The sequence below is a fragment of the Gossypium arboreum genome, chromosome 11 (assembly GCF_025698485.1).
Source record: "Gossypium arboreum isolate Shixiya-1 chromosome 11, ASM2569848v2, whole genome shotgun sequence".
Lineage (NCBI taxonomy): Eukaryota > Viridiplantae > Streptophyta > Magnoliopsida > Malvales > Malvaceae > Gossypium > Gossypium arboreum.
Genome location: NC_069080.1, coordinates 21,697,356 through 21,722,607, shown reverse-complemented (window position 1 = coordinate 21,722,607; position 25,252 = coordinate 21,697,356). Strand labels below are relative to the sequence as shown.

The window sequence follows — 25,252 nt, the reverse complement described above, 5'->3', positions numbered from 1 at the left end:
TAAAATAACTTCTAAATAGATGCTACAATACTCTAGAAGTAGAAGAACTTCAAGACAATATTAAGCATATAGGAAAAACAACATCCAGATACCAACCTTGCTCTATAGGTTTACATTATCAGGATGCAACAATACAAGTTTTCTGTCAACGTTTCGATTAATTGTCCTGGAAAATATGAAAACACCATACATCTTGATTCCTCTGGTACATGTTTGCTCTTTCTAACAAAGCAATCATTAGTACAGCTCTGGACCTAAGCTAATTTGCTGTAGACCATCATATTCTCTGTATTCTCACCACAACTCAGGATTACTATAATACATATCCAGTGCCTAGTCGATATCTCCTTGAGTTTTCTCAAGCAAGGGTGCAACATAGTTTCTTGACAATTCATTGGCATTTATTATCTGAATAAACTGATTGTTTTCTCTATGTATGATTTAGTCCAATTACTAGGCAAGATATTTTCACCTTTAGGGCATTCTTCAATATTTTCGATCAGTCTTGCCACCTTTAGAGTCATCAGGCAAAAGTTTACTGAAGAAGCTAGTTATTGTAGGTTGCTTTGACCCGCTAGATTCCAGTGTTGAATTACTTTTTACTTTCTTATTTGACCTCTTCTCAGTGTTTTTCTTCCTTTTGCTAGGAGATATGTTCGTCCACCGTGTAAATTTCAAACTAGGAGACTTGCTGACTAGACTTAAATTAGTATTTACATTTTCATCAGTGCTACTACGAAAATGTCCTGAATTTGAAAGTAATATAGGGCTGTTTGGTGAACTGGCATGGGATGCAGATTCAAAGGTTCTAAACACAGAGACTTGCTCGTAGAATTCAATTTCATGCTCATAAAAATTGGAAACTGCTTCAACAATATTCCATCTTGAGCTGCCAACCAAATCTAATATCTGGTCTCTGGTCACCCATCTGGGCAAAGAATCCCTGGTTTCCTCAATGATTCTCTCTCTTTCCTCCTCGCTTGGTATAGTTGAATCTTGTGAATCAGGTTTATGGACGTAAGATACATCATTCGAAGAAACATCCATGTCATAACTCTCAACTGTTTTTATTTCAAACATATTTTTATTTCTCTCCATGACCCTTTCCTCATTAGCATCCCTTTCAACTTTTTCTACAGTTTCACAGTTGCCACGATGAAAACCCATCAGCAAGTCCTTCTTATTGTCCATTTCATCAATCAGCCCATCAAAGTGCTTTCTCAGTTTATCAGCATGTTTACTTTCAAGCTTCTCAAAGTCCATAGCAACTGTAGGAATAACCTTCTTTGGTTTCAAAAACTTCACATATTCTTTAAGCTCGTCATAATTAGAATGCTCAATACAAGGGACTAGATGTATCTCAAATGTATCCTTAGTTTGCACTGCAAATTTATTCCGCTTGACTTCATAAGTCCACCCAGTCGGCACAAATCCAACAACCTTCTCATACCCTTTTTCCACCATAACCTCTTCCATTATCACAAAATTCGGCCTAAAGTACGGCCAAGTTTCACCTAATACACTCCAACCAACAACGTGAACATCACTCTCACTCTCATCTTCAGTAAAAACTTCACCATCCCCATACCCCAGAACACGCAAAATCTCCATTTTCCTCCCATCAACACATATCTTGGTCTTACATCTCCGTGCAACCTCAACCAAAATCTTCTCTTTCCCAGCAACATAAGTAGCAATAAGAAACAAAACCCTCCTTTTCCCAAATTCCTTTCCTATCCTACCTACCACACTAACCACATAATCAATCGATTCTTCTTGAGAAGGAAATATACATTTCGGATCACAGTATGTAGTATCTAAAAAAATGGCATCACAACCAACAAATCCAATCAAATAACTAATCAACTTCATCGAATTGCAGTAACGAAAATCGCCTGTGTGAACATACCTTTCAAAGATCCCATTTTTAGTGGGAACTTTGAATAATAACTGGACTGACCCAGGGCAATGATTGGCGTCGATGAGAATGACCTCGCAGCCATCTACTAAAACGGGGTCGTTCAAAGGCAAAGCGAAGACGAAACGGGGTGGGATTTTAAGGGTTTGGATGAGGAGGAGGGAAGTGAGGTGGGAACAAAAGATGATGCCTTTTGACCAGGAAGGACAGAGGCCGAAATACTGATCGGAGTGGAAGTGGGAGAGGAAGTAAGAGGCGGAGAAGGCTGTGAAGGGGTGGCGGAAGGAATCGATGAGGAAGCGAGTGTGGGGGATGAAATTGGAGGGAGGGAAAGAGGAGGGAATTGGGGGAAAAGAAAGCGTGGAAGTGGTGGAGTTTAGGGCAGTGAGGTAGAGTTGGGTGGAGTCTAGGGTCAACGTTTTGACTCTCTCATTGGCGGTGGCTGTGGCCGCTGATTGAGCGGACATCGGCGGTGTGTCGTAGGGTGCTGTGGGGTCAATTATAGGAGAAAAGGGGGCATTTTTCTTTTAAATGGATTTGGAAATTTTTTGCGATGCCGATTTGGGAGTGTTGCGGTTGCCACTTGCAAGTGGCGGAGGCTCACTGGCGCCAAAGGCGATAGTTTTATTGTTATCATTTTGTTATTTTTCCTCCAAATTATTGAGAGTGAATCGTAGGAAATAAATAAGATAAACTTGAAAGAGAACATTTGTATACTAATAAAACCAAAAATCATATATTACTTGTATTGATTGATTCGAATATTAATGTAAAATTAATGTAAATATAGGAAGGTATAGAAGGGTTGTATTGAACACATTATAATCTTATTTATAGATTAAAATTATAATATATTTTAAATATTATATCAAAAAATTTAAAACATATAAATTATGTATAATAAAATTAAAATATATAAAAATTCAAATTCAACTACATAAATATTTTTATTATCTTTTAAATAAAAAATTAAAATAGTTTCGAATAATATATTTTATTTTAATTATAAAAAATATTTTTGTAAATTTTTTATCTAAATTAGTACTAGAATCAATGCCACAAGAGCTTAAATAAAAATATAAATAGAATAATTAGTGAATAAATAATGTGATCTTACTTTTCAGAAGTGATGTTAAAAGCACGTTGTAGCCTTGCCTTGAGGGCGACATGATCAAGAAGAACAACATATCATGAGAAACTTACTTGAAATCAAATATTAAAATAAAAAATTCGATCTTCAGTTTGACTCTTCTGAACGGGTAAAACGGACAGACAAATTTTGATGACAAAAGTCGGAACAATAATTCCAGAAAAGATTAGAAATACACAAGTATTATCGGATACAAACAATTTGGTCTTGGAAGCCGTACAGTCCACTACTCATTTCTACAACAAATAAATCATGTATCTAGCTATCTAATCTAGGACCGTCTTGCAAAAGAATCAAAAGGAAAACCCTACACCCCCCCCCCCCACCCAAACCACCACCTGAATTAATTTCTGGCGAATAATTACATTTATATTTTAATACACACTAGCTGTTCCTACGAGGAAACCTGCACAACTGGGCTCGGACTTTGGCAAATTACAATATATGATTTGCATCATTATGTGGTCAGAAAACTCCACAGCTTCTTTCCTATCGATACTTCACCAGGGTGCTCCAAATTATTCTCCTCCTCTTCATCATTCTCGTCCTCATCCTCATCTTTATGCCCTTCGCTGTGTGATTCACTCTGGTAGTCATTTCCATCACCGTACTCGTCAACCCCTTGAGGTGTGCCATTCACCACCTCACTTAATGCCATGTTGGCATCAAATGTTTTGGTTGCACCAGCATTACCATCTTTGGTGTCTGGACCTGTCTCACCCTGCAACATAAAAGATATATAAAACAAGATTATTTAAACATAGTGAAAATCATTAAGACGAGTTTTATAAATCATCAAAATCTGAAATGGTGAAGTTCAGCTTTAGAACATGAGCCTTGTATCATTAATATTTATGATGATATCATGAAATCATGTCATTGACTGTTCAGAACAGAAAACCAACGAAGACCATGCCATGCATAGATAATTTACTCAACTAACGAGTCAAAGCATTCTGTCAAGTGACAACTAACGTAAATTTGTAGCAGAGATCATTGACATGCACGTAACCATCTGCATCAAACATGCACATGCCACAGTACAAAAAATTAAAATTTCAAGGCCCCTTACCTGCTGCAGATAGTGTGCACCATCATTCTCACTTGCATCTCCAGTTTCACTTGCAGGCATTGGAGAGTAGTCAACTTGATCCACTGCATCTTTAGCACCTTCAGTTTCTCTATTCATGTCAAATGTGGTTTTAGCAACTGTGATCCCACTACATCAAAGCATATTCCGCATGTTAGTTGCTTCAAAATTGCTTCTGCTGAAATATTTTATACTGGGTTGTCCTTGTCCAACAAAATAACATCATCCACAGGTTTCACATGGTAAATTAAATTGTAATCTAATCCAACTTATTACAAACAATACATTTGAAATAAAATGATTCAGCAACGTACCATGTAGTTATTTTACAGTCACTGCAGAATTATTGATTTCACTAAGTGCTAGTCCATCTCTAATCAAGTGGACCGGCAATGCTATAAATAATTAGTTGAAATTATGCTAAACTTAGATCAACAGCAAATAAGACAAATCAACAAGTAGTGGTTCTTCAACTTAATTACAAAGCAACCATCAAGCTGTATAACCACAACGAATATTCATACACACATGAAGCAAGAGATGAAAAATCTACCATCTCAACAGTAACTTACTTTTTGGGCCGTCGGAGATTATATCTTTTCTGACCAGTAGGCATAGCCGAGACGACTTTTTGATGCCTCTTTCTTCTCTGGCCCGCTGCAATACTATCAGAATGTCCTTCACTAATAACTTGCTTACTGTCTGATATTTGAGATGTTTGAGCATGGTTCCGCTTCCGTTCATTTCTAGATGTGCCTCCATCAGCAAGACCAGATTCACCCCTGCTTAAAGCATTGGCATGAACAGAATCAGCACTACCATTTGGATGCTCAAGCTCATTTGGTTCTAAAGCTTTCCCAACAATAGCCTCAGCATCATTGACAACTGCCTTCGCAGAGCGTCTTACTTTAGCTCTAGGCCTGCTTCTCCTGTGAACATGCTTTCCATGATTCAGATCACAATTCTGAGAATCTTCCAACACTTCCAGTTCCTTACAATCCATGTTGTTCTGATTATCAACTGACAAGTCCTGACCAGCCTCAACATCTCTTGTGCTGGTGTCTGATTGGAACCTATGAATCTCCAAAGATTCATTTGCCGCAATAGAAGTGAGCTCTGGCTCATGTTCAGTTGTTGACATGCCTTTCATATTAACTTGTTGACTAGAGAGGGAGGGCCCCATGTTCAATTTTGTTAAAGCATGAGGCTCAATGTTTTTCCCAGGAGACAATTTAAATATTTTTGAGGTGCATTTACGAAGCCATGACATAGTTCCAGCAGAAATTGGAGATCCTGAAGCAACAGATGCAGACATCATCTGCCTCTCAGATGCCACAAAATTCCCAAAAATATTTCTGCTGGTATAGTTATCTGCCAAACTTGGAAGCAGAGGGAATCCCTCATTCTCTATTTCCTGTAGGTATTTTAGATCAGAGAGTAGAAACTCAGAGGTAATCTCACCACAATTCTTGCAACTCTTTTGTTTCTCAAGAAATGAAATAAAGCGGTTCCTCTCCTTGATCAATTGCTCTCGTTGGTCCTTCAACTTCTTGCTGAGATCCACTAGGTCATCAATGTCTTTTCGTATTTCAATTTGCTGTCCTTCAAGATGACTCTTGCTAGCATTAACTTCTTGCCTTTCTTTTTCTATCTTAAGTCTTTCTTGTTTCAACTCTTCCATCTCTCTCCTAGCTACCTCTCTTAAATAATTAATATTGTCCAATTCTCTCTCTTTTTCTTCCTCAAAGGACTTTTTTCTCTCTCCTAATTCCTTCTCCATCTCCTCAAATCTATCCTGCATATCACTCTCAAGTTTACTTTTCAACAACTCAAGGTCATGAAGCCTTTGGCTTCTCTCACTTTCAGCTTTCTCAGCTACCACTGACCGCTCATGTTCCATGGTGGCAGCAAATGTTTCTTTAGCAACTTCAAGAGCTTCCAACTCTCTTTTTATACAATCCTCGGCGACTTGCTTCTCATTCTTTAACCTTTCATCCTCAGCAAGTGTTTCTTTTTCAAATTTCTCCTGCTGTAGGTTGACATTCTTCAACTCTTTCTCAATTTCTAACTTTTTCCCATCTAACTCTTCCCATTCTCTCTCAAATTTCTCTTTCTGCCATTTCAAGTCCTCAGCTTCCTTTAAAAGCAATTCTTCTTGAAGTCTGCATTTCTCTATTTCTTCCTTTAGTTTCAATTGCAAGCGAAGATACTCAGACCTCTCTTCTTCGCTAACTCTGAGCCTATCTTTCTCTTCATGCATCTTTGATAATTGTTCTTCGTTTGCAATTCTTAGCTTCTCAGTTTCAGCCTTAAGGGTCAAAAGTTCTTCTTTGTCGGCATCCATATGCTTCTTCTTGATCTCTAAATTCTTTTCCTCAGATCTGATGACCTGCTCCCTTTCCTTGAGGCTTTTCACTTTTAATTCAAATTCCTTCTCTTTCGCTTTAAACTTTTCCAATTTCTTATCTAATGCCTGCTCTCTTTTAGAAATCTTCTCTTCCATGTGCTTGACTTCAACTTCCTTCTTCTCCACATCAGTCACCTTGCTTTTTAGTTCAAGGTCTAAGGATTTTCTCTTTCCATCAATTTCCAACTCAAATGCACGCTTTGTCTCATCCAGAATGGCATTATGTTCATCCAGGAGCTTCTGAATCTCCGTCTGCCAAAAAAAAAAAAAAATCAAACAAATGACCCTAAATGATGCCTTCTAATATAATATCTGCCCCTCCAAGAGAACTAAATAGAGCTCTCTGAGAAAAATATAAAGTAAATGAAAAAACAAGGAACCTTTGTGAACATAAATTACAAAAATAGATCTACCAACATTTTACATAAAAAAAAGAATTCCAGATGAATGAATGTGTCTCAGAAACACTGGCAAAACCTTACCTTCTCTCTGGCGTTTAACTTTTCTTCAATAATGTGCAACTCCTTCTCTTTCATCTCCAACTTCTCTCTCACAACACTCCATTCCTGCATCCAGATGAAAATGGTAAATAATAACTATGCCACTCAAACACGGATGTGAGTATCAGATATGGTATGTGTCCGACACAGATATGGTTGATATTTCTAAGTTTTTCCGCGTATTTTGGAGGAGACTAGGAGGTCAAATGCTATATCATGTGTCAGACATAGGTGCTTCAACAAAAATGAAGAGTTGGAGCAACAAAGTAAAATACTATTATTTCATATAAACGCAACTGCTCAACATGAAAGTTAGGCTACCTTTTCTTTCAAAGTTAATTTTGTTAGCCTGTTGTTTATATCATCTTCTTTCTCCTTCAAAGTTTTGTGGGCTGCATCAATCATCTTTTGTGTCTCTTCAAGGTGTTGCTCTTTTTGTTTGAAGAGACTATCATTCTCATTTGCTCTCTCCTCCCTTTGGTAGACATATGTTTGGCCTTTAGCCAGCCTCTCCTCCGCATCTTGCAATTTCTTTTCCCATTCTCGCATGTCTTCCCTTTGTTTGGACAAAGTAGTCTCATGTGCTTCTCGCCTGAAAGAAAGGAAAACAAAATATCAATGAACTTTAAATGTAAAAAGAATTATAACTCTTGGATTAACAAATAAACAACGAATTCTACAGGAGTATATATTCATTGAGAAAGTTAACACACACACGCACAAGAAAAAAGAAAAAAAAACAAAAAAAGAAGGAACAGCTACCCACCAACTATCAAACAAACAAACAAAAACCAAAAACCTATGTTGCTATGTCACTTCATTTTTTTTGACATGCTTGTGTTCCAACACCCATCACCAACACATTTGGACATGGGTATTGGGATATGACCCACCAGGGACCCTCCAAAATACATGGAAACACTTTTAAAAAGTTAAGCATACCCATATTTAACACTCATACCCTAGTCTGAGTAGCATGGATGAGAACTAGACACAGAAAAGTCCCACTGGCCCACTAGCAGATAAATGAAAGGTAGGTTGAAGCATACTCTGAAGTAAAAGACTGTCGCTCCCTACGAAGTTCATTTTCACGAGACTCTAACTCTTGTAACTTCCTTTCAATCTCTGAATTCTTTCTACTAATCTCGGCAAGCTTTGCATCATCTGCACGCAATTTTGCCTCCACCTCCAAAGATTTCTCTTCAACACTAGCAATCACAGCATTTGCTTCAGAAAGCTTTGCATCAGCAGTAAATTTGATTTCTGCATTTTCTGAGCGTATGTCTCGTAAAGCTTCCTCTAGCTGTAGAAAACAAAAGAACCATTATCCAAGCATTTGAATATATTACCTCATATATAATATCAAAAAGAATTTATGGAGTAAGAAAGCTTTAATTTCCAAGGTATCAAATTACAAAAGTACATTTTAATTTATTCAAAATTATACTTAGAAATTTGCAGAAGAAAGTACCCCAAAATAATCTTTCCTCAACTTGGTGATAAGAAAAATACAAAGGAAAAGCCAAATTTTACATGGATAAAACCAAACCAATGCAAGGAAATTATATCGATATCTTTCAACTTTTTAGGGGGAAAATTAAAGCAGGACATAAGATCCATACATCAAGCACACACTGCTTCTCAACACCAAGGGCCTTGCGTAGAATCTCTTCCCGCTTCTCAACATCATTTATTGCAATTAAATGTGCTTCTTGTTCTTGTTTGAGAGCATCCTTTGCTTCTATCAATGCCTCATTGAGTTCTTCATACTTTGATGTCCATTCCTTTTTCTCAATCAAGAGAAGCCCCAAATTGTATTGGTATTCAAAAAGCTGGAAAAGAAACAGAAATAATACGGATCATTCAGATGAGACAGTGGGACATTGAACAAACCATTCTACCATGAAATAGGATAGACCAACCAAATTGAGTAGATAGCTTTAGAGTACATCAGCAAAAGTTTATCACATTATAAAGCTAAAACCATGTTAAATTTCAAACTTTTTAATTTGATAAAGATGAAGAATGCTCAAGAAAGCCATCCTATATATAAGTACAGCCCAGTCAGCAATCCTAAGACATTCAACTTTCCCAGCTAAGCCTTCAGCAGTTCATACCTGTCAACGTGATGCTTGACAAAAAGGTGACAAATTTTGGCCCAATTTTCAGTTAAGACATAAATGAGAAAAGCTAGGAAGCATGGGCACTCATAATACAGGTATGACATGACATGGACTTAGCGAGATGGGAATTTCTAAAAATTACGAACGACACACAAGCATGGTCAGGCACAGCAATAAAATTATTCTTTTATATAATAATATACAATTAAAAGTAAATTTGATTCTTTTCAATTAAATATTAATCTTCAAACATTTCAATGTTTTAAACAGTGCCTCGACCATGTTCGATTTTATTTTATCTATTTTTATGTGCTGCATGTCTGACATGTATTTTTCCTTGTCAGAAATGTGTTTGACACTTGGAAGCTCCTCTGACAGAAGCTACTGAGCTTCATATGAGAAAATTGAATAGCAAGATGCTATGGCACCAATAAAGGTGAAATAAGTTATCTTTGTCTGAACTATAGTTTGAATAAACGAATGGTGTTTACCTAAAGAAAGGTCAAAAACTAATAACGAAAACGAACTGTGCAATTGGGTAAATAGCTTTAACTTTGACATAGTAAAAAAATTATGCGAAAAACAACAGGAAAATTTCTTCTTTCAGTAAAATGGATTTTAGTTTAATCTAACAAAATTAAGAAACCATATCAAGGGTTTACTTTCATCTAACACCTCCTAACTCACTCATTTTAACTTAAAACGACTAATTTTAAAGGCAACTTTTTTAATCATATCAATTCCTCACCTAAACCTATCAAAAAAATATTTATCTATAACAATTGGACAAAAGTACCGAAAAAAAGCATACTAAAAATATATATAACGAATTTAAAGCTCCTAAAATGGCAACTTAAGAAATATATTGTAGCAGATAACCTCATTTTCGAGTCTTAGCACTTTCTCGCGCAACTCTTCCTCCTGGTCCTCTGACCCGACGTCTTTACAATTAGGAGTCAAGGGCTCAGCAAAAGCCGCTCCTTTCCCTTTCCCAACAGAAACCCCATTGGAGTTCGGATCCGATCCCGACCCGTCTGCTTTCTTCCCAGGTGTAAACGACCAACCCGACCAAACCTTCCTCTGCGGCGTAAACATTTGTCGAATTCCTCAATTTTCCCTTCAAATGATCTTAAATTTCAACTACATACCCAGTACCCAATTCCAGAAGTACCATTTTTTTTTCTGGAGAAAACAAGAGCCCTAATCTTATCCTCTGTTTCTGGTTTGTTTCTCTATGCTCGAGAATTTGAAAACCTAGCGCCGGACTTGAAATAGAGCCCTAAATTACGGCGAAGAGTGGAGTTTAAAATCCGATAACGTCTCGAAACAGCATAGTCTCCTTTTTTTATTCTCTATACTTTCAGCCACCTTTTGTTATCATCACTTAACGATCTTTGGTGTCCATACCATTTTACCCTTTATGTTTATGTTTCATGCTAGGGTATTTTGGGAAATTAGAAGATTTTTCAACGTGCGTGTCTGAAGATGTATGTCGTCAAGGACGGGATTGCCCATGACAGGTAGTTGTCCGTTTAGAAGTAGGGAAGGAATAAATAAGGAGGTAAAGGGAGGGTGTTTTAGGAAAAAAGGAAAAGGTATTTTTGAATAATGGAATATAGAAAATACTCGGCACGGAAATGACACGTTGTGGGAGAGCTGGTTCTTTTTCCTTTTGGTCAAAAGTGTGGAAGAGCTGTGTTAAGTTGGTATTAGTAAACTAGCATTATCTCTTTGACCGGTTGTCCCATGTGGATTCATGGCCATCCATAATCATTCAACATCATATCATTAATCGATTTGTTTTATTTAATAAATTAATTTAAAATTATAATAAAAATATTAAAAATAATTTAATTACTAATTTTATTATTTTTAAAATTTGATTTAATTTTCGATCCAATCAATTCGTAATTTGACTCTTATTTTTATTAATACCTTAATTAGTTCTTAGTTTGATCGATTGGTTCAATCTTATTTTTAGAAATAAGATTATACTCTTTTTTTCTCCTCAACTTTAAAAATATGTTTTGATAAAAAAATTATTAAAGCATTTTTTCTTCAAAACTCCTCGAGTTTGAATAAAGATAGTGTCAAAAATTAGCTTAAGAAAAATCTTACTTTGAAAACAAATTATGTTCAAAAGTGATCAAATTTATGTTATTTTAGTTGTTGCAATAGCATGGTTGCCAACTAAGTTAAAATTTAATCGATTAATTTTATAACATGTTATTTTATGCATTGTATAATTTATATTATATAAAATTAAAGAGAAATTATTTAGTACATTACCAATAAAATTGTTAAACTCTACAAATAAGGTCAAAAGTTTACAAATATTCTATAAATGTATAGTAAATTATTAAATAAATAAATATTTTAAAAATTCACTTATCAACCCTTTAAAGTCTCTAGTAAAATAAAAAAATACACTGTGAAATATTCATCAACAATTAAATACATAATACTTTAATATAAATATTAAAAATATATTGAATTAATAGAATGGTTATGTTTAAAATTTTAATTAAAATTTAAAAAAAATCCTTGAGCTATACCGTAAACAATGGATTAAACCTCTCAACAAATTTAGCACCAATTCAACCTTAAATCGCATCAAATAGGTGATTTGACAAATGAAAATTAATAGTAATCCTTATATGATAAAAAAAGAAAAATAATAATAATTCATGTTTATGTTTCCATATTAATGAATGATAATGATAATGATTGATGCAAAATTCCATTTCATACATATATATGTTACCATAATTATGTTAAATTCCTTATAAAATATAAAATAATATTCCAAATGCTAATCTTCACCATTGCATTGACATAAGAATTGCAAAGCTCTTTGGGAACCATAAATGGCATGGTTTGAAAAGTTTTAAATATATGATCACAAATACGCATATTTTGCAAGGAAAAGTATGTTGTCAAATTCCACAATTTTATTTCATTTAAATTTATTATTCAGTATTCAATAAAACAAATGCTAATTTCACGCATAAAATACAAAAATTTACTGTTTTATCCCTGCATAAGTCCTTTAAAATGGTTTAAATATTTTATTTTACAAACATAAACAAAAATTATGGTTAATAATTTGATAATATCTTCTAACCATATACAATATAACTTCATTATTATTTTTAAATGGTATAATTTGAAATTTTCTATATAATGTATTACGATTTTTATTAAATTTAAAATTAATTAATACACTTTTAAGAAAGATGATAATGGAGAGAGGAGGAAACCATTTTTCTTTTTCTTTTTTCATATATAGCTATTTTTGCATTAAAATTTTTCTGCCTTGAAACCATAAAAAACTAATAATTAAATTTATTAATGCAATTCCTTCTTTTTTTCTTTGTCGAAACTATAAAGGTTAAACTCTCCATTTTTTTCATGATCTTTTCTCTTATTTTCTTTACTTGCTGAGTACTAAGTACTATAATAAGTAAATTAAATTCAAAAGTATTTTATTTTATTCTCAACTATTTTATATTTCTTCTTTATTGATATTGTGTTATTTTCTTCAGATCTCTCTTCTTACGTAATTGAAGGCTTATGAGTCACATTTTTTAAGGCTTAAAGAACCAAACGATCATCAATCTCGACAACTAAAGCACGCAGACAAAAAAAATTTAAAAATCACATCAATGTCTGAGGAGAGAAGGCCGACATCAAAAAAACAATTTCCTACCACGAGTGCCGACACCAAAAAATACCTAAAATTTTTAGTTTTTTTGTGTCAGCCAATAAAAAATATTTTTAAAAAAAATAAAGAAATACCTGAATTTAAAAAAAAAAGTACACAAAAAATTACATATGAGTACCGACACCAAAAATAATATTTTTTAAACCCCGACCCAATCACAGACAATCATTACACTGTGACTGACTTGGGCGCCGGTCATTGGAGTATCAGTACCACCCAACATTATTTATTTTAGGTCATTCCCGTTGTTTTTGAAGTTGAGTCATTCTTGTAAATATATATTTTTTGGTTTAATTGAGTAAAAAATTTTATAAAGAAGACTTCGCACTATAATATAAGGAGTAATATAGTTTTTTTCAACTGTTACATTTATGTGTTAAATATATAAATTTCAAAATGTTTATCGAAATTTTTAAAAACAAAATTTAAAATATTTATCAATTTAAAAAAAAGTAAAATGTATTATATTGATAAAGAGTATAAATAGGTTTGGCAAGAAAATCAAGTCTCGGACCCAACACAACGCAAAGATAAAAACAAAAATAATAATATTGGATGTATTATTATTAATGAATAATACTATAAATACCCAAATTTAACTGGGTCTTAATAAGTAAAAGCTCAAAATAATGTAAAAATTACAAAATAATTCGGCCCAATTAGTCAGGCTCAAATTATTACCTAAACCCCAAATTAACTAATCAAACCCAACCAAAACCTAGCCCAACTATCCAAACCCCAAACAAACCCTAACCCCAAATGCCCTTTGCGTCACAAGTTAGCCTCCAGGAGCCGCACGTTGCGCCGTGCGCTGCTCCACCGCGTCACTTCCACACTACGCCTCCGTGATCTTCGCTCCACACCTACAAGCACGCAGTAAAAATAGGTGTAAAAAAGGCTATAAAAATCCTTCAAAAATCCATTGTAATGATCTTTTTTTTTTTTTGGATACTAAGAAATCAATAAAAAACAACAGTTTCAGTGACAAATCAAGAATCAAACAGCAGAGCAGAATATAAAAGGAAAAAAAAAAGAAAACGTAGGTACGTTTTTTTAGTTTTTTTTTTCTTTATTTTTCCTTAAAAAACGGTGGCACCAAAGGCGGCGAACGGACCCCGAGGACGACCAAATTCTAGAAAAGGGGGAGAGGATTTTTGAGGGAAAAAAGAGTCTTTCAGTTTTTTTTTTTTGCTTGTTGAAATGAAAAAAAATGAGATTTTTCAAAAAACAATTTGACTTATATAGGCCCCCAAAACGACGTGGTTTTGGGACTGGCCTTAAATGCCCAAAATAGCGTCGTTTTAACTCAGACTTGGGCACTGACCTGACCTGCACCAGGGATCTGGTGTTTTTGGTTTTTGGGATATTTACGTGCGCAGTCCTTCCACATTTTTTAATTTGCAATTAAATTCCTTTTGATTTTTAATTTTGGCCAAGAAATTTATTTCGGATTTCAATTTGGTCCTCTCTGATGCCGTGCGTTTTGGAGGAGAAGGGGTTATTGACCTTTTGGTCCCTCCTTATTATTCGCGCATGCAAATTGGCCCTCTCGCCTTATTTTTATTTCGAATTTGCCCCAAAAATTTTGTTTTAAGTTCAATTTAGTCCTTTTTCGTTATTTTTGCTATTTTATTTTTAAAAAAATAATTAATTTTGTTATTATTAGTATTATTATTAATATTATTTTTATTTTTATTATTACTATTTTCTATTTTTTCTATTATTATTATTGTTATTTTCTACTTTATTATTATTATTGTATTATCACTATTATTATTACCATATCATTAATCTAATTAATTTTATATTATTACATTATATATTTTCTTTTGCATATACTTACGTTATTGTTACTATTATTATCATATCTTTATTCCTATTTATTTACCTAAGTTTTAAATATATTTCATGTTATTATATATTAGCATTATTTATTTACGTGTTTTCTTTTATAATTTCTAACTTGATTATTTGTTATTTTGTTATTAATATTAATATTATTTACTTATTTATACCCTTTTACAATCTCAAACTTTATTAATTTTGTTATTATTAGTATTATTATTTTAGCCATATTATATATCATTTATTTGTTTATTCATTATTATTGTTATTCTTTTAACTTAGTTTTAGGTTTTATTCGTTTTTATTTCATTTTATTTATCATCGGCCTTTATTTATTCTCGCCTTTATTAATATCATTCGTATCACCGCATCTATTATTTTGTGAATGTTAACATTGTAACTCATTTTTTACATTTTACTACAAGATCATGTTACATTTTACCCGATACATAAAAAAAAATTCAAAGTAAAGGCAATATCTCGTTTTTAGAGATTCGAGAAAATTGTGCCCTAACTTACGGGGTTTCGTTTTTCATTGAATCTAAATAGCCAAATATCCTTTTATTTTTTAAAACTTACATTTTAGATTAAAAAATAAGCCAATATTTTGTGTTTAGAAATTCGAGAAATCGTGCCCTAACGTGCTGGGTTTCGATTTACCGTTTGACCAAATAACTGAATATCCTTTTAAAATTTCAATGCATGAGTTTTGGAAATCATGAGATGATCTTGGTATTGAGGGATTGAAATGTCGTATCCTAACGTGATGGATATAATATTTTATTTCTTCGAAACAGGAAAATCTCAATATCTATTTCGAGTTATCTAAACATTTTTTAAAGGGATTGTATTTTAAGATCTTTTTAAATTTTCAACATGAGGACATTAATTAATCAATAAGGTATCGACTTTGGGCGCTGCAAGGGTGCTAATCCTTCCTCGTATGTAACCGACTCCCGAACCCATTTTCTTGAATTTCGTAGGCCAAAATTAATATTTTAATAAAACAAAATGTTTCATAAGGTGATCCGATCACACCTAAACAAAAAGGATTGATGCCGACTCCATTTTCGTTTTTAAAGTTGACTCTTGTTTTTCAAAAATAAAAAAGGTTTCGACAGCTTGGCGACTTCACTGGGGAAGAATAAGAGAGTCAAACCGTAAAATTGATTATTTTCTGTCCTTTTATCGAAAATTGAAAATTTGATTTGAAAAATCATGATTCTTTTGTTGCATTTGTTTGTAATCCTTATGTTTGCTGTGGTTTGAGTCTCGTAGAATACTCTTGCATTGCATTGCATGACCGTTGTGGTTACACCTTTTAAGTGAGAGTGAGAAACTATGCCTTCGTGAGGTTTTCACCTCCGCATGGCCATAGGGAAATGTATTCCCCTGAACTAAACTCAATCCACATGAGCCTATAATGGGTGAGGGTTGAGGAATCTGCTGGTTCAAGTACCTTTTCTTTAGAACTGAGCCACATATAGTGAAACCCTAAAAGCCCGCCCTAGATAAAGCTATGTTAAACCCTAGCGGTTACCCAGATAGGTGTTTGACTATTTTCCATTTGCTTTGATTTTTATTATTCGATACTGACTCGTTGTGTTTTGTTGTGGTTATGATTGCATGTCATTTCATATTAAAGAGGTGTCGATTCCTGTTCAGTTACTAAATTAGAAAGCTTGTCATGGATAATGAATTTCTTGATAAAGTGGAGGATAATGCGGTTGTCCGTATGTGGTCAGAGAAGATGCAACTTGAGAAAGGGGATAGCCTAGCTGAGGGATATACGTCAGAGTTATGGGACTTCACCCGTATCAGTGTGACACAAAATGAGTTCCAGGAATTGAGGGATATATGAGCCTGTTAGGATGATGAGACTAAGCAGCTGTTTTATTATAATTATGGCGACCTACCCTACCTGCTTGACATCAAGGTGGACAAGCACTTGTTTCGGGCTATGGCTCAGTTTTGGAACCCAACATATAGTTGTTTCACTTTCGGGAAGGTGGACTTGTTGCCTACTATAGAGGAGTATACAGCTCTGCTTTGTTGTCCAAAGGTTCAAGTCAACAAAACTTATTCTAGGGCCGCTAATATCCAAATTTTGTAAAGAAATTAATGAGTATCACCGGATGAGTGAACAGTGGGTTACAGCCCGAATTCGGCAAAAAGGTAATGGTAAATGCATTTTTTGAGCGAGTTTGAGGGACCTGATCATAGCATATCCAGATATAAAGAAGAAAGTTGACGTCTTCGCCTTGAGTATTCAAAGCTTTAAGGCATAAAGATAAAGTAATTTCCGACTTATTTGATTGGCTTGACAAACAGGTCACACCGGTATCGATAATTCTAGTCGAGAAGTTTAGATCTTTGAGTGCATGTCGGAGGGCAGAGGAAGGTAGATTCGTTGGATGCGTGCAATTATTGTTGGTTTGGTTCCATGGTCATTTTTGGAAGGTCGACAAAGTTTCTTACCGAGTCTTCTCTGAAGATTATTCCCTATTAAAGGAAGTAGCAGCTATGCCAATGAGGGACGACATATCAAAGGAAAGGTGGATGGCAATTCTTCAAAATCTCCAAGAGGAAGATGTTGAGTGGAGAACCCCTTGGATGGTTCCCGACGAGATCCTCTATCGGTGTGGGAGTTTTGACTAAGTACATCTACCTAAAATTTGGAGAGTCGTTGGATATACCCCTTTGCTCGTTTTAAGACAATACAGATCAAGGTAGTTTATACCGATGACATATGGGCTAGCTCAATGTGAGTTCTCGTATAGAGGACAATTATAAGAAGAAGGTTCGAGAGATTTTTGATGTGTGAAAACAGACACGCCGAATGAAGAGATTGACTGTAGGTTCAATGATGACTCCTAAGTACAATGGGTGGTTGAGTAAAATAATCAATGATAATGTCCCTAGGCCGAGTTTAGAGGGCGTTCGATCGATGGAAGAATACTTGCAAGTAATCCCCTTCGAGCTAGAAATCATAAAATAGGACTTCGAATAGAGAAATTCAGAGTTAGGAAAGAAGATAGAACAATTAGAGGAGGAAAAGATGCATTTGAGGTTAGATGCCGGTATTTAGTAACTCGAGGCCGAGAAATTGAGAAAAGGAAAAAGAAAGGCTGAAGAAGACTTGGACAGTTTGAAGACTGATTATAAGAAGCTACGTATATCGATGAGAACTGTCGGATTGGGAAAGACGTCAGAGCAGTGGCGACAAGAAATCCAAGAAAAAAAGGCTAGAGCCAATCAGTGAGAGAAGAGGTTCCATGATACTTGGGCACAAGAAAACGCTTTAAAAAAGAGTTTGGTTGAGAGCCAAAATGAGAAGGAGATGTTAGTAGCATGGGTAGCGGAGTTAGAAAAGGCACTACATCAGCGTCGTGGTCATAACTCTGACATTGAATTAAAGGCCAGCCTGAGCAGGATCGAGGATTTGAAAGGAAAGGTAAAAGAACTCGAGACTGCGCTACAGAACATTGAACTTTGAATTGAGTTCCTTGAGTCGAATAATGAGCAGTGGAAGGAGCAGCTTTGTCGATCGCAAGACTAGGTCAGGGATAGAGATTACGTTATGGGTGAGGCTGTGGCTCAAATACGAGTGGTGGCCTATCATTTACAGACCTTAGCAGTTCAGGTTGACATGCTAAGTGTGAAATATGAGTTAGAGTCAGACCGGGGTCGTGCGCTGGCTTGGCTTCTTAAGAGAGTTAAAACTTTGAGCATCAAGGCAAAGCCGTATTTATGATATGTTTTATGTAAAGGATTTTATTTTCTAATAAAGCTATTCTAAATGGAATTAGATCAGAATCGACAACTTTTTAGTTTTGCATTCATCTCATGCATTTGCATTACATCACATCATGTGCATTAAATTTCACAAAAGAGCCTTAATTAATTAGGAATCGTATTATAGTTACCCTAGAACATACTGCTATACATGGAGGAAAACCAAAACTATGGATCAAAGATTGAAAAAATTGGAACAAACGTAAAAAGAAATGCAAGATCGATTGCAAATACAGATGCAAGAGCAACTGGCCAAGATTCAGCAGGATATGAAAGAGCAGATGTTAGAATCACAAAGGAATATGATGAACCAATTGACCCAGTTACTGACTGAAAAACCAAAAAAAGGGAAGAGCCCCATGATCAATACTGGAGATGACAGTAAGGACCCTGCTTACCCTCCAAGTTTCACTCCAACGAATACCCAAGCACTACTACAAAGGATGTCTGTCAATATTAGACCCCAATGTCAAACCGGTACTTCGGTACCAATAAATTTACCAACGGGCTCGAGCTCTAACCGTGAAGACAATCGGGCAAATCCTGTAGTCCCTGACCTCGATGATGTAGCGGAAGCGGGAAGGGCAAGAGCGGAACTCCCAAAGCAACTGGAAGACCGATACAAATGGCTAGAGGAGAATTCAAGGCGTTGGAAAGCACTGATTATCATTGTGGAGTGGATGCTAAGGAGTTGAGCCTGGTCCCAGATTTGGTACCCCTTTCAAAGTTCAAAATATCGGAGTTTGAAAAAATATAATGGGACTAGTTGCCCTGAGGCCCACATTACAATATTCTGTCAGAGGATGACGGGATATGCCAACAACGATCAGTTGTTAATTCACTGTTTTCAAGACAGTTTGACTGGGGTTTCGGCCAAATGGTACAATCAGCTAAATTGTACCCAAGTTAAATTATTGAAAGACTTAGCACAAGCCTTCATGAAGCAATATGGCCATGTGACGGACATAGCGTCTGATAGGATCACGTTATAGAACATGGAAAAAAAGTCGAGTGAAAGTTTTAGACAATATGCTTAGAGGTGGAAGGAAGTCGCTACACAAGTCTAACATGTAACGGCCCAAATTTCAGTGATATCGGAATAGTAATTTGAGATCACTAAATCTGACATGTGAGTTTAGATATTAGTAAGTAAAATTTAAGTCTGGTTTTAGAAATAATTTGGAATTAGTGAAATTATGAATTAAAAGAAATTTATAGATTAAATAAGATAAAAACAAGGTATCGAGACCTCGAATTCATAAAATGAGCCATAAATATTTTTATAAATATTTATGGAGTGTTAGTAAGTTAGTATTAAAGTTTTGTTAAGAAATTTTAAGGTTTCGGTAGTGAATTGGGTAAAAAGGACTAAATTGAATTAAGTGCAAAATTATGAAATGTGATTAAATAGCCCTAGTAGTTATTAATAGAGGACTAAATAGGCAATTAAACGCCTATTATTGGGCTGGATGGCAGGTGTGTGCTGGAAAATAAAAATCAAGTGTGAACAAGGGGCAAAATTGGAATTGGGTAAATATTAAATTGTAAAATATGATATATTAGGTAAAAATCTAGAGTTTTTTTTTCAATTTTCTTCATCTTCTCCAGAAAAAACACCATTGAAGGGTTCTTTTAAGCTGGTCTCTCATATTTCTATTACATGTAAGCTCAATTCTTGATTATTTCTTGTGATGTTTGTGATTTTGAGACTTTTACAATTAGGTCATAATATCTAATTCAATAGTTTTTGCTTTTATGAATATTTTAGAAAGTTACCATGAGTAAGTGCTGAAATTTTATGATGATTTATCATGGAATTAAGGTTTTAATTTCATTATATGATGATTTTATGAAGAGATTTGCATAGAAATTTATTTTAGGACCTAATTGTGAAAGTTGTTGGAATTAGGGTTTTGTGTTGGATCTTGGAATGTCAAAGGTTGTGAAATAGTTTGTAGTGTTTAGAAAAACTAATATCTGAAAGGAATTAGTTTGATTGATGAATAAATTAAATAGGGACTAAATTGTAAAAATTGAAAAGTTTGGGGTAATTGTGTAATTTTGAAAATTGAGGGCATAAATTGTGAAATAGAATGGAATTGAAATATATGCTAATTAAATAATGATTTTATAATTATAGATCAAGAAAATAAAGTGAATCGTGGAAAGGAGAAAATTCAAGAATAGTCCCTGAATTTCTACGACTTTTGCAAATTAGCCTAGGTAAGTTCATATGGCAAAGTTCAATGTTTGATATGAAAATCTTATGATTGTTAAAGTATTGTAGATGAATATTATCAAATTGTATTAACTAAAGAATAATGTGTAACTAAAAGAACAAATTAGTTGGAACAATGGTTTGAGTGCTTTCATTTTATGACCATAATGAATTGACGGAAAAGATGTGATATATGCTTTCGTATAAGACCATAGCCGGGCTATGGCATCAGTACAATGTGATTATGTGATTCTGTATAAGACCATATTTGGGATATGGCATCTGTATGATATGTGATCGTATAAGACCATGGCAGGGCTATGGCTTCGGTGTGCGATGTGTGATAATGAGAAAGTCCATAGTTTACTATGGCAATGTGATAATGAAGCACTCAACTCCATTATTTTTCCTTAATTTGACAATGGAAATAAATAAGAAATGGGCCCAAAAGAATTAAGTTCGTGAATTGCATCATGAAAATCATTCAAATGAGTTTATTAATGAAGTTGTGATTTGCAGGATGAAATAGTTTAACTAATACATATATAATTGTGTACAGTGTTCGGTAAGATTTGTGTTATTATGCCTATGAGCTTACTAAGCTTCTATAAGCTTACTTGTGTATGTGATTTGTTTTGTAGATTGACTTATATACATACAGAGGATCAGATCTACACCAAAGGTCACACTATGCAAATTTACTCCGGTAGATTTTGTTAAATAACTTTTTGGTTTATATGGTATGTATAGGATTTGATTTAGTAATGTAATTATATATATAATTAAGTATGCAAACTATGTTGAATGTGATGTTTTATGATTGGAAAATGAAATATACTTGTTTTGGCTTGAAATAATTGTTTGGTTGAAAATTTTTAGGTATAAATGTTATATAATATGGCTTGTGAAAATTACCTCTAAAAAGGGTGGCAAATTGGCTTAAATTAAGCCTGCATGGTGCCATACGGTCAGGGGACACGGGCGTGCCTTATGGCCGTGTAAGAAACTCAGTAACCTCCTAAATATTACATGGCCTTGACACACGGGCGTGTCATTTGGCCGTGGGCTTCAGTAGCTAGCTATGTATCACACGGCTGCAGCACACGGGCACGTTCCAGGCTACACGGGCGTGTCCCAAGCCACATGGGCATGTGCCCCTATCTTCAATGAAAATTTTTCCAAAGTTCCCGATTTAGTCTCAAATCACTACTAAACCATATATAAGGCCCCGTAGGCCCTTTAATAAGGACTTTAAAATGAAATTTGATAAGAATTGATCTGAAATGTAAAGTTTATGACTCAGTTTTGTATAAATGTTAGTGTATAAGTCCGGTAATGCCTCGTAGCCCTATTCCGATGACGGTTTGGGGTTAGGGGGTGTTACACAACTTCCACTGCTGGAAAAAGAAACCACCATGCTCTTCATTAATACCTTGAAAGCACCTTTTTATTAATCATATGCTGGAAAGCGCAACTAAGAGTTTCGCGGACATAGTGATTGTCGAAACCATTTTTATTTTGAAAAACGGAGGTCGACTTTAAAACGAAAATAGAGTCGCCACCAATTTTTTTTTTAGGTGTGATCAGGTCACGTTGTGATCGATCATTTTAATAAAGCATTTTGGTTTATTAAAACAACATTTTTGGTCTATGAAAAACTAGAAAACGGATTCGGGAGTCAGTTACGCGCGAGGAAGGATTAGCACCCTCGCAACGTCCAAAATTGGTACCGTATTGATCAATTAACGTCCTAATGTTGAAAATTTGAAAAAGATTTTAAAATACAATTCCTTTAAAATGTTTGAATAACTTGAATTGGATATTGAGATTCTCTCGCTTAGAAGGAATAAAATATTATATCTAGCACGATATGACACAACATTTCAAACCCTCGATACAAGATATCTTATAATTTCCAAAACTCATGCATTTGAAATTTCAAAAGGATATTTGGCTATCTGGTCAAACGGTAAGTCGAAACCTAGCACGATTGGGCATGATTTCTCGAATTTCCAAACACAAAATATTACCTCGTTTTAATTTAAGAGAACATGGACGAAAGTTCAAAAGGATATTCAGTTATTCGGTTGAACGAAAAATTGAAAACCAACATGATTGGGCACGATTTCTCGAATTTCAAAACACGAAATATTTTCTTATTTTTTAGAAATCCTTATCTCGGGATACAAAATGTCATATCCAGTGAGTTAGGACACTACACCTTGAATTCCTGAGAATAAGCTTTTATTTGAAACTTATACGTTTTGATTGAAAAAGGGTACTCGGTTACTTAGATTCAACGAGGAAAATTGGAATCCAGTAAGTTAGGACACAATCTTCTCGAAGATGCCAAATACCGAGTATTGCCTTATTTTGAAAACTTTTGAATAAAATGATTTTACAACTTAAATGCTATTAAAACACAACCCTTTAAGCGAATAAAATGCAATGGAATCATAATGTACAACGCAAAGTAATAATTCATAAACAAAATGTTATAATAATAAATCACAAATAACAAATAAATACAAAGTAAGAAAATCTAAAATAAAATATAAAACAATTCTAAGCAAATAATACATAAAAAGGATTTAAAATGGATGTTATAAAAGTGATCTAAAGTACATAAAATAATTTAAAAAAATTAGTATCCATTCAAGATAAAATAATGTATAAAACTCTTTAAAAATATTATATAAACAATTCAAAATATATAATGTGTAAAAAGTTTGAAATACATAATATATGAAAATATTAAAGTAAATAATGTATGAAATTGAAATAAGCGTTATATAAAAAGTTAAAATAGATCATAACAAAAATGTAAAATAAATAAATAAATAAATAGAATGTTAATAACAAGAGTAAAAAAACATATATAAGGAAAAAAGTAATAATGAAAATAATATTAGTATATAAATAGAAATAAAAATATAATAAATAGAAATATAATAATAGTAGAAATATAAATAGATAAATAAAATTAGATAAATAATAATAGTATTAGAATAACAAAATAAATATAAATAGAAACATAAAAATAATAGCAATAATATATTAAATTAGTTAATTTGATAATAAAATAGCGAAAATAAAAAATAATTAAATCGAACCTTAAAGCAAAATTCTGGGGTAAATCAGAAATAAATAAAAGAAAATTGACCAATTTGAACGTGCGAATAACAAAGAGGGACCAAAAGGGAAATAATTCCCACCCTCCAAAACACACAGCTTCAAGGAAGACCAAAATATAGTCAAAACAAATTTTAGGGCCAAAATTAAGAATAATGAAAACTTAATTGCAAAACAAATAAAAATAGAAGGGCTAAAAGCAATCGGACGAATTTAGAAAAACAAAGAAATTGAAATGAAATGGACAAAATTCCCACATAATTGAAACAGAAAAGAAAATAATTCAATTCCAATAGAAATAGGAAAAGAGAGAATAATCCAATTCCAAATTGAAGTAAGAATACCAAAAGTCCTCCAAAAGTAATTCGTTCCATTTCAAAGAACAAAATACCCGTATTTATATACATGGGGTTTACTAAAAATAGCCTAACTAATTTAATAATAAAATAAAATAAAATAAAAATAATATCTTTCTATTTTTAGCCTTTTACCAACTCAACAAAATTTGATAACCCCTTAGCTTTCTCCATATTTTTGATTTGGTCACAATTTAATGATTGTCTTTCAATTTGGCCCTTTTTGGCTTGTTTTCGACTGATTGCATCCATTGGCTTCGGTTATTATTTTGTCGAGCCCAGGCCAAAATTGGTCTATTACAGTGATGTCCAGTGAAATGATAGAGAATGCGATAAGGTGTGGAAAGATAGAGGCTGGGGAAAGCACTAAGAGGTCGGCCCCGAGGAAAAGAGAAAATGAATTTAGCAATGTAAGCATGGGTTATGCAAAACTAATCACGGTAAACCAACCGAGAATAGTAGCCACAGGCCAGCAAGCTTCGCCAAGGCAAGAGCCCAACACAAAGCAAAACACAGAGAAGCTCCAGTTTACTCCCATTCCAATAATGTATCGGGAGCTGTACAAAAGTCTATTTGACGCACACGTTGTATCCTCTTTCTACTTAAAACCGATGCAACCCCTATACCCCAAGTGGTAGATGTAAGTGCTCAATGTGAATACCATGCGAGAATCACGGGACACTCGATATAAAACTGCACCTCTTTCAAAAGGTTAATCGAAAGGCTCATCAAAATGGGTGTTATGAAATTCGATGATGCAGCTGGTGTAGGAAATCCGTTACCCAATCATACTGATAATGGGGTAAACGTGATAGTTGAGAATATGAGGAGGAAAATTAAGTTGAATCTTGCAAAAGTAAGAATCCCGTTGAAAGAGGTTTGGAGAAAATAGTGGAAAAGGGGTTAATCACGCAAAAATTGAGGAATAAATCCTGAGAAGAGAGGAACTATTGTGAGTTCCACGGGGAGGAGGACCATGAGATTCAGAGATGCA

General features: G+C 34.1%; 1 protein-coding gene and 1 pseudogene across 1 annotated transcript; both read right to left on the bottom strand.

The window, feature by feature from the left end:
• Window positions 1-138: 138 nt before the first annotated feature.
• On the bottom strand, window positions 139-2,695 carry LOC128279240 (DNA ligase 6-like; annotated as a pseudogene).
• A 500-nt stretch (window positions 2,696-3,195) lies between these two features.
• On the bottom strand, window positions 3,196-10,714 carry LOC108473555 (protein CROWDED NUCLEI 1-like). Its single transcript, XM_017775200.2, has 8 exons — window positions 10,068-10,714; window positions 8,688-8,897; window positions 8,115-8,368; window positions 7,387-7,657; window positions 7,048-7,131; window positions 4,731-6,817; window positions 4,141-4,288; window positions 3,196-3,789 (listed from the first exon to the last, which is right to left on the bottom strand). The coding sequence occupies exons 1-8, from the start codon at window positions 10,281-10,283 to the stop codon at window positions 3,526-3,528; spliced, it is 3,534 nt and encodes a 1,177-aa protein (XP_017630689.1). The 5' UTR covers window positions 10,284-10,714; the 3' UTR covers window positions 3,196-3,525.
• Window positions 10,715-25,252: the final 14,538 nt, after the last annotated feature.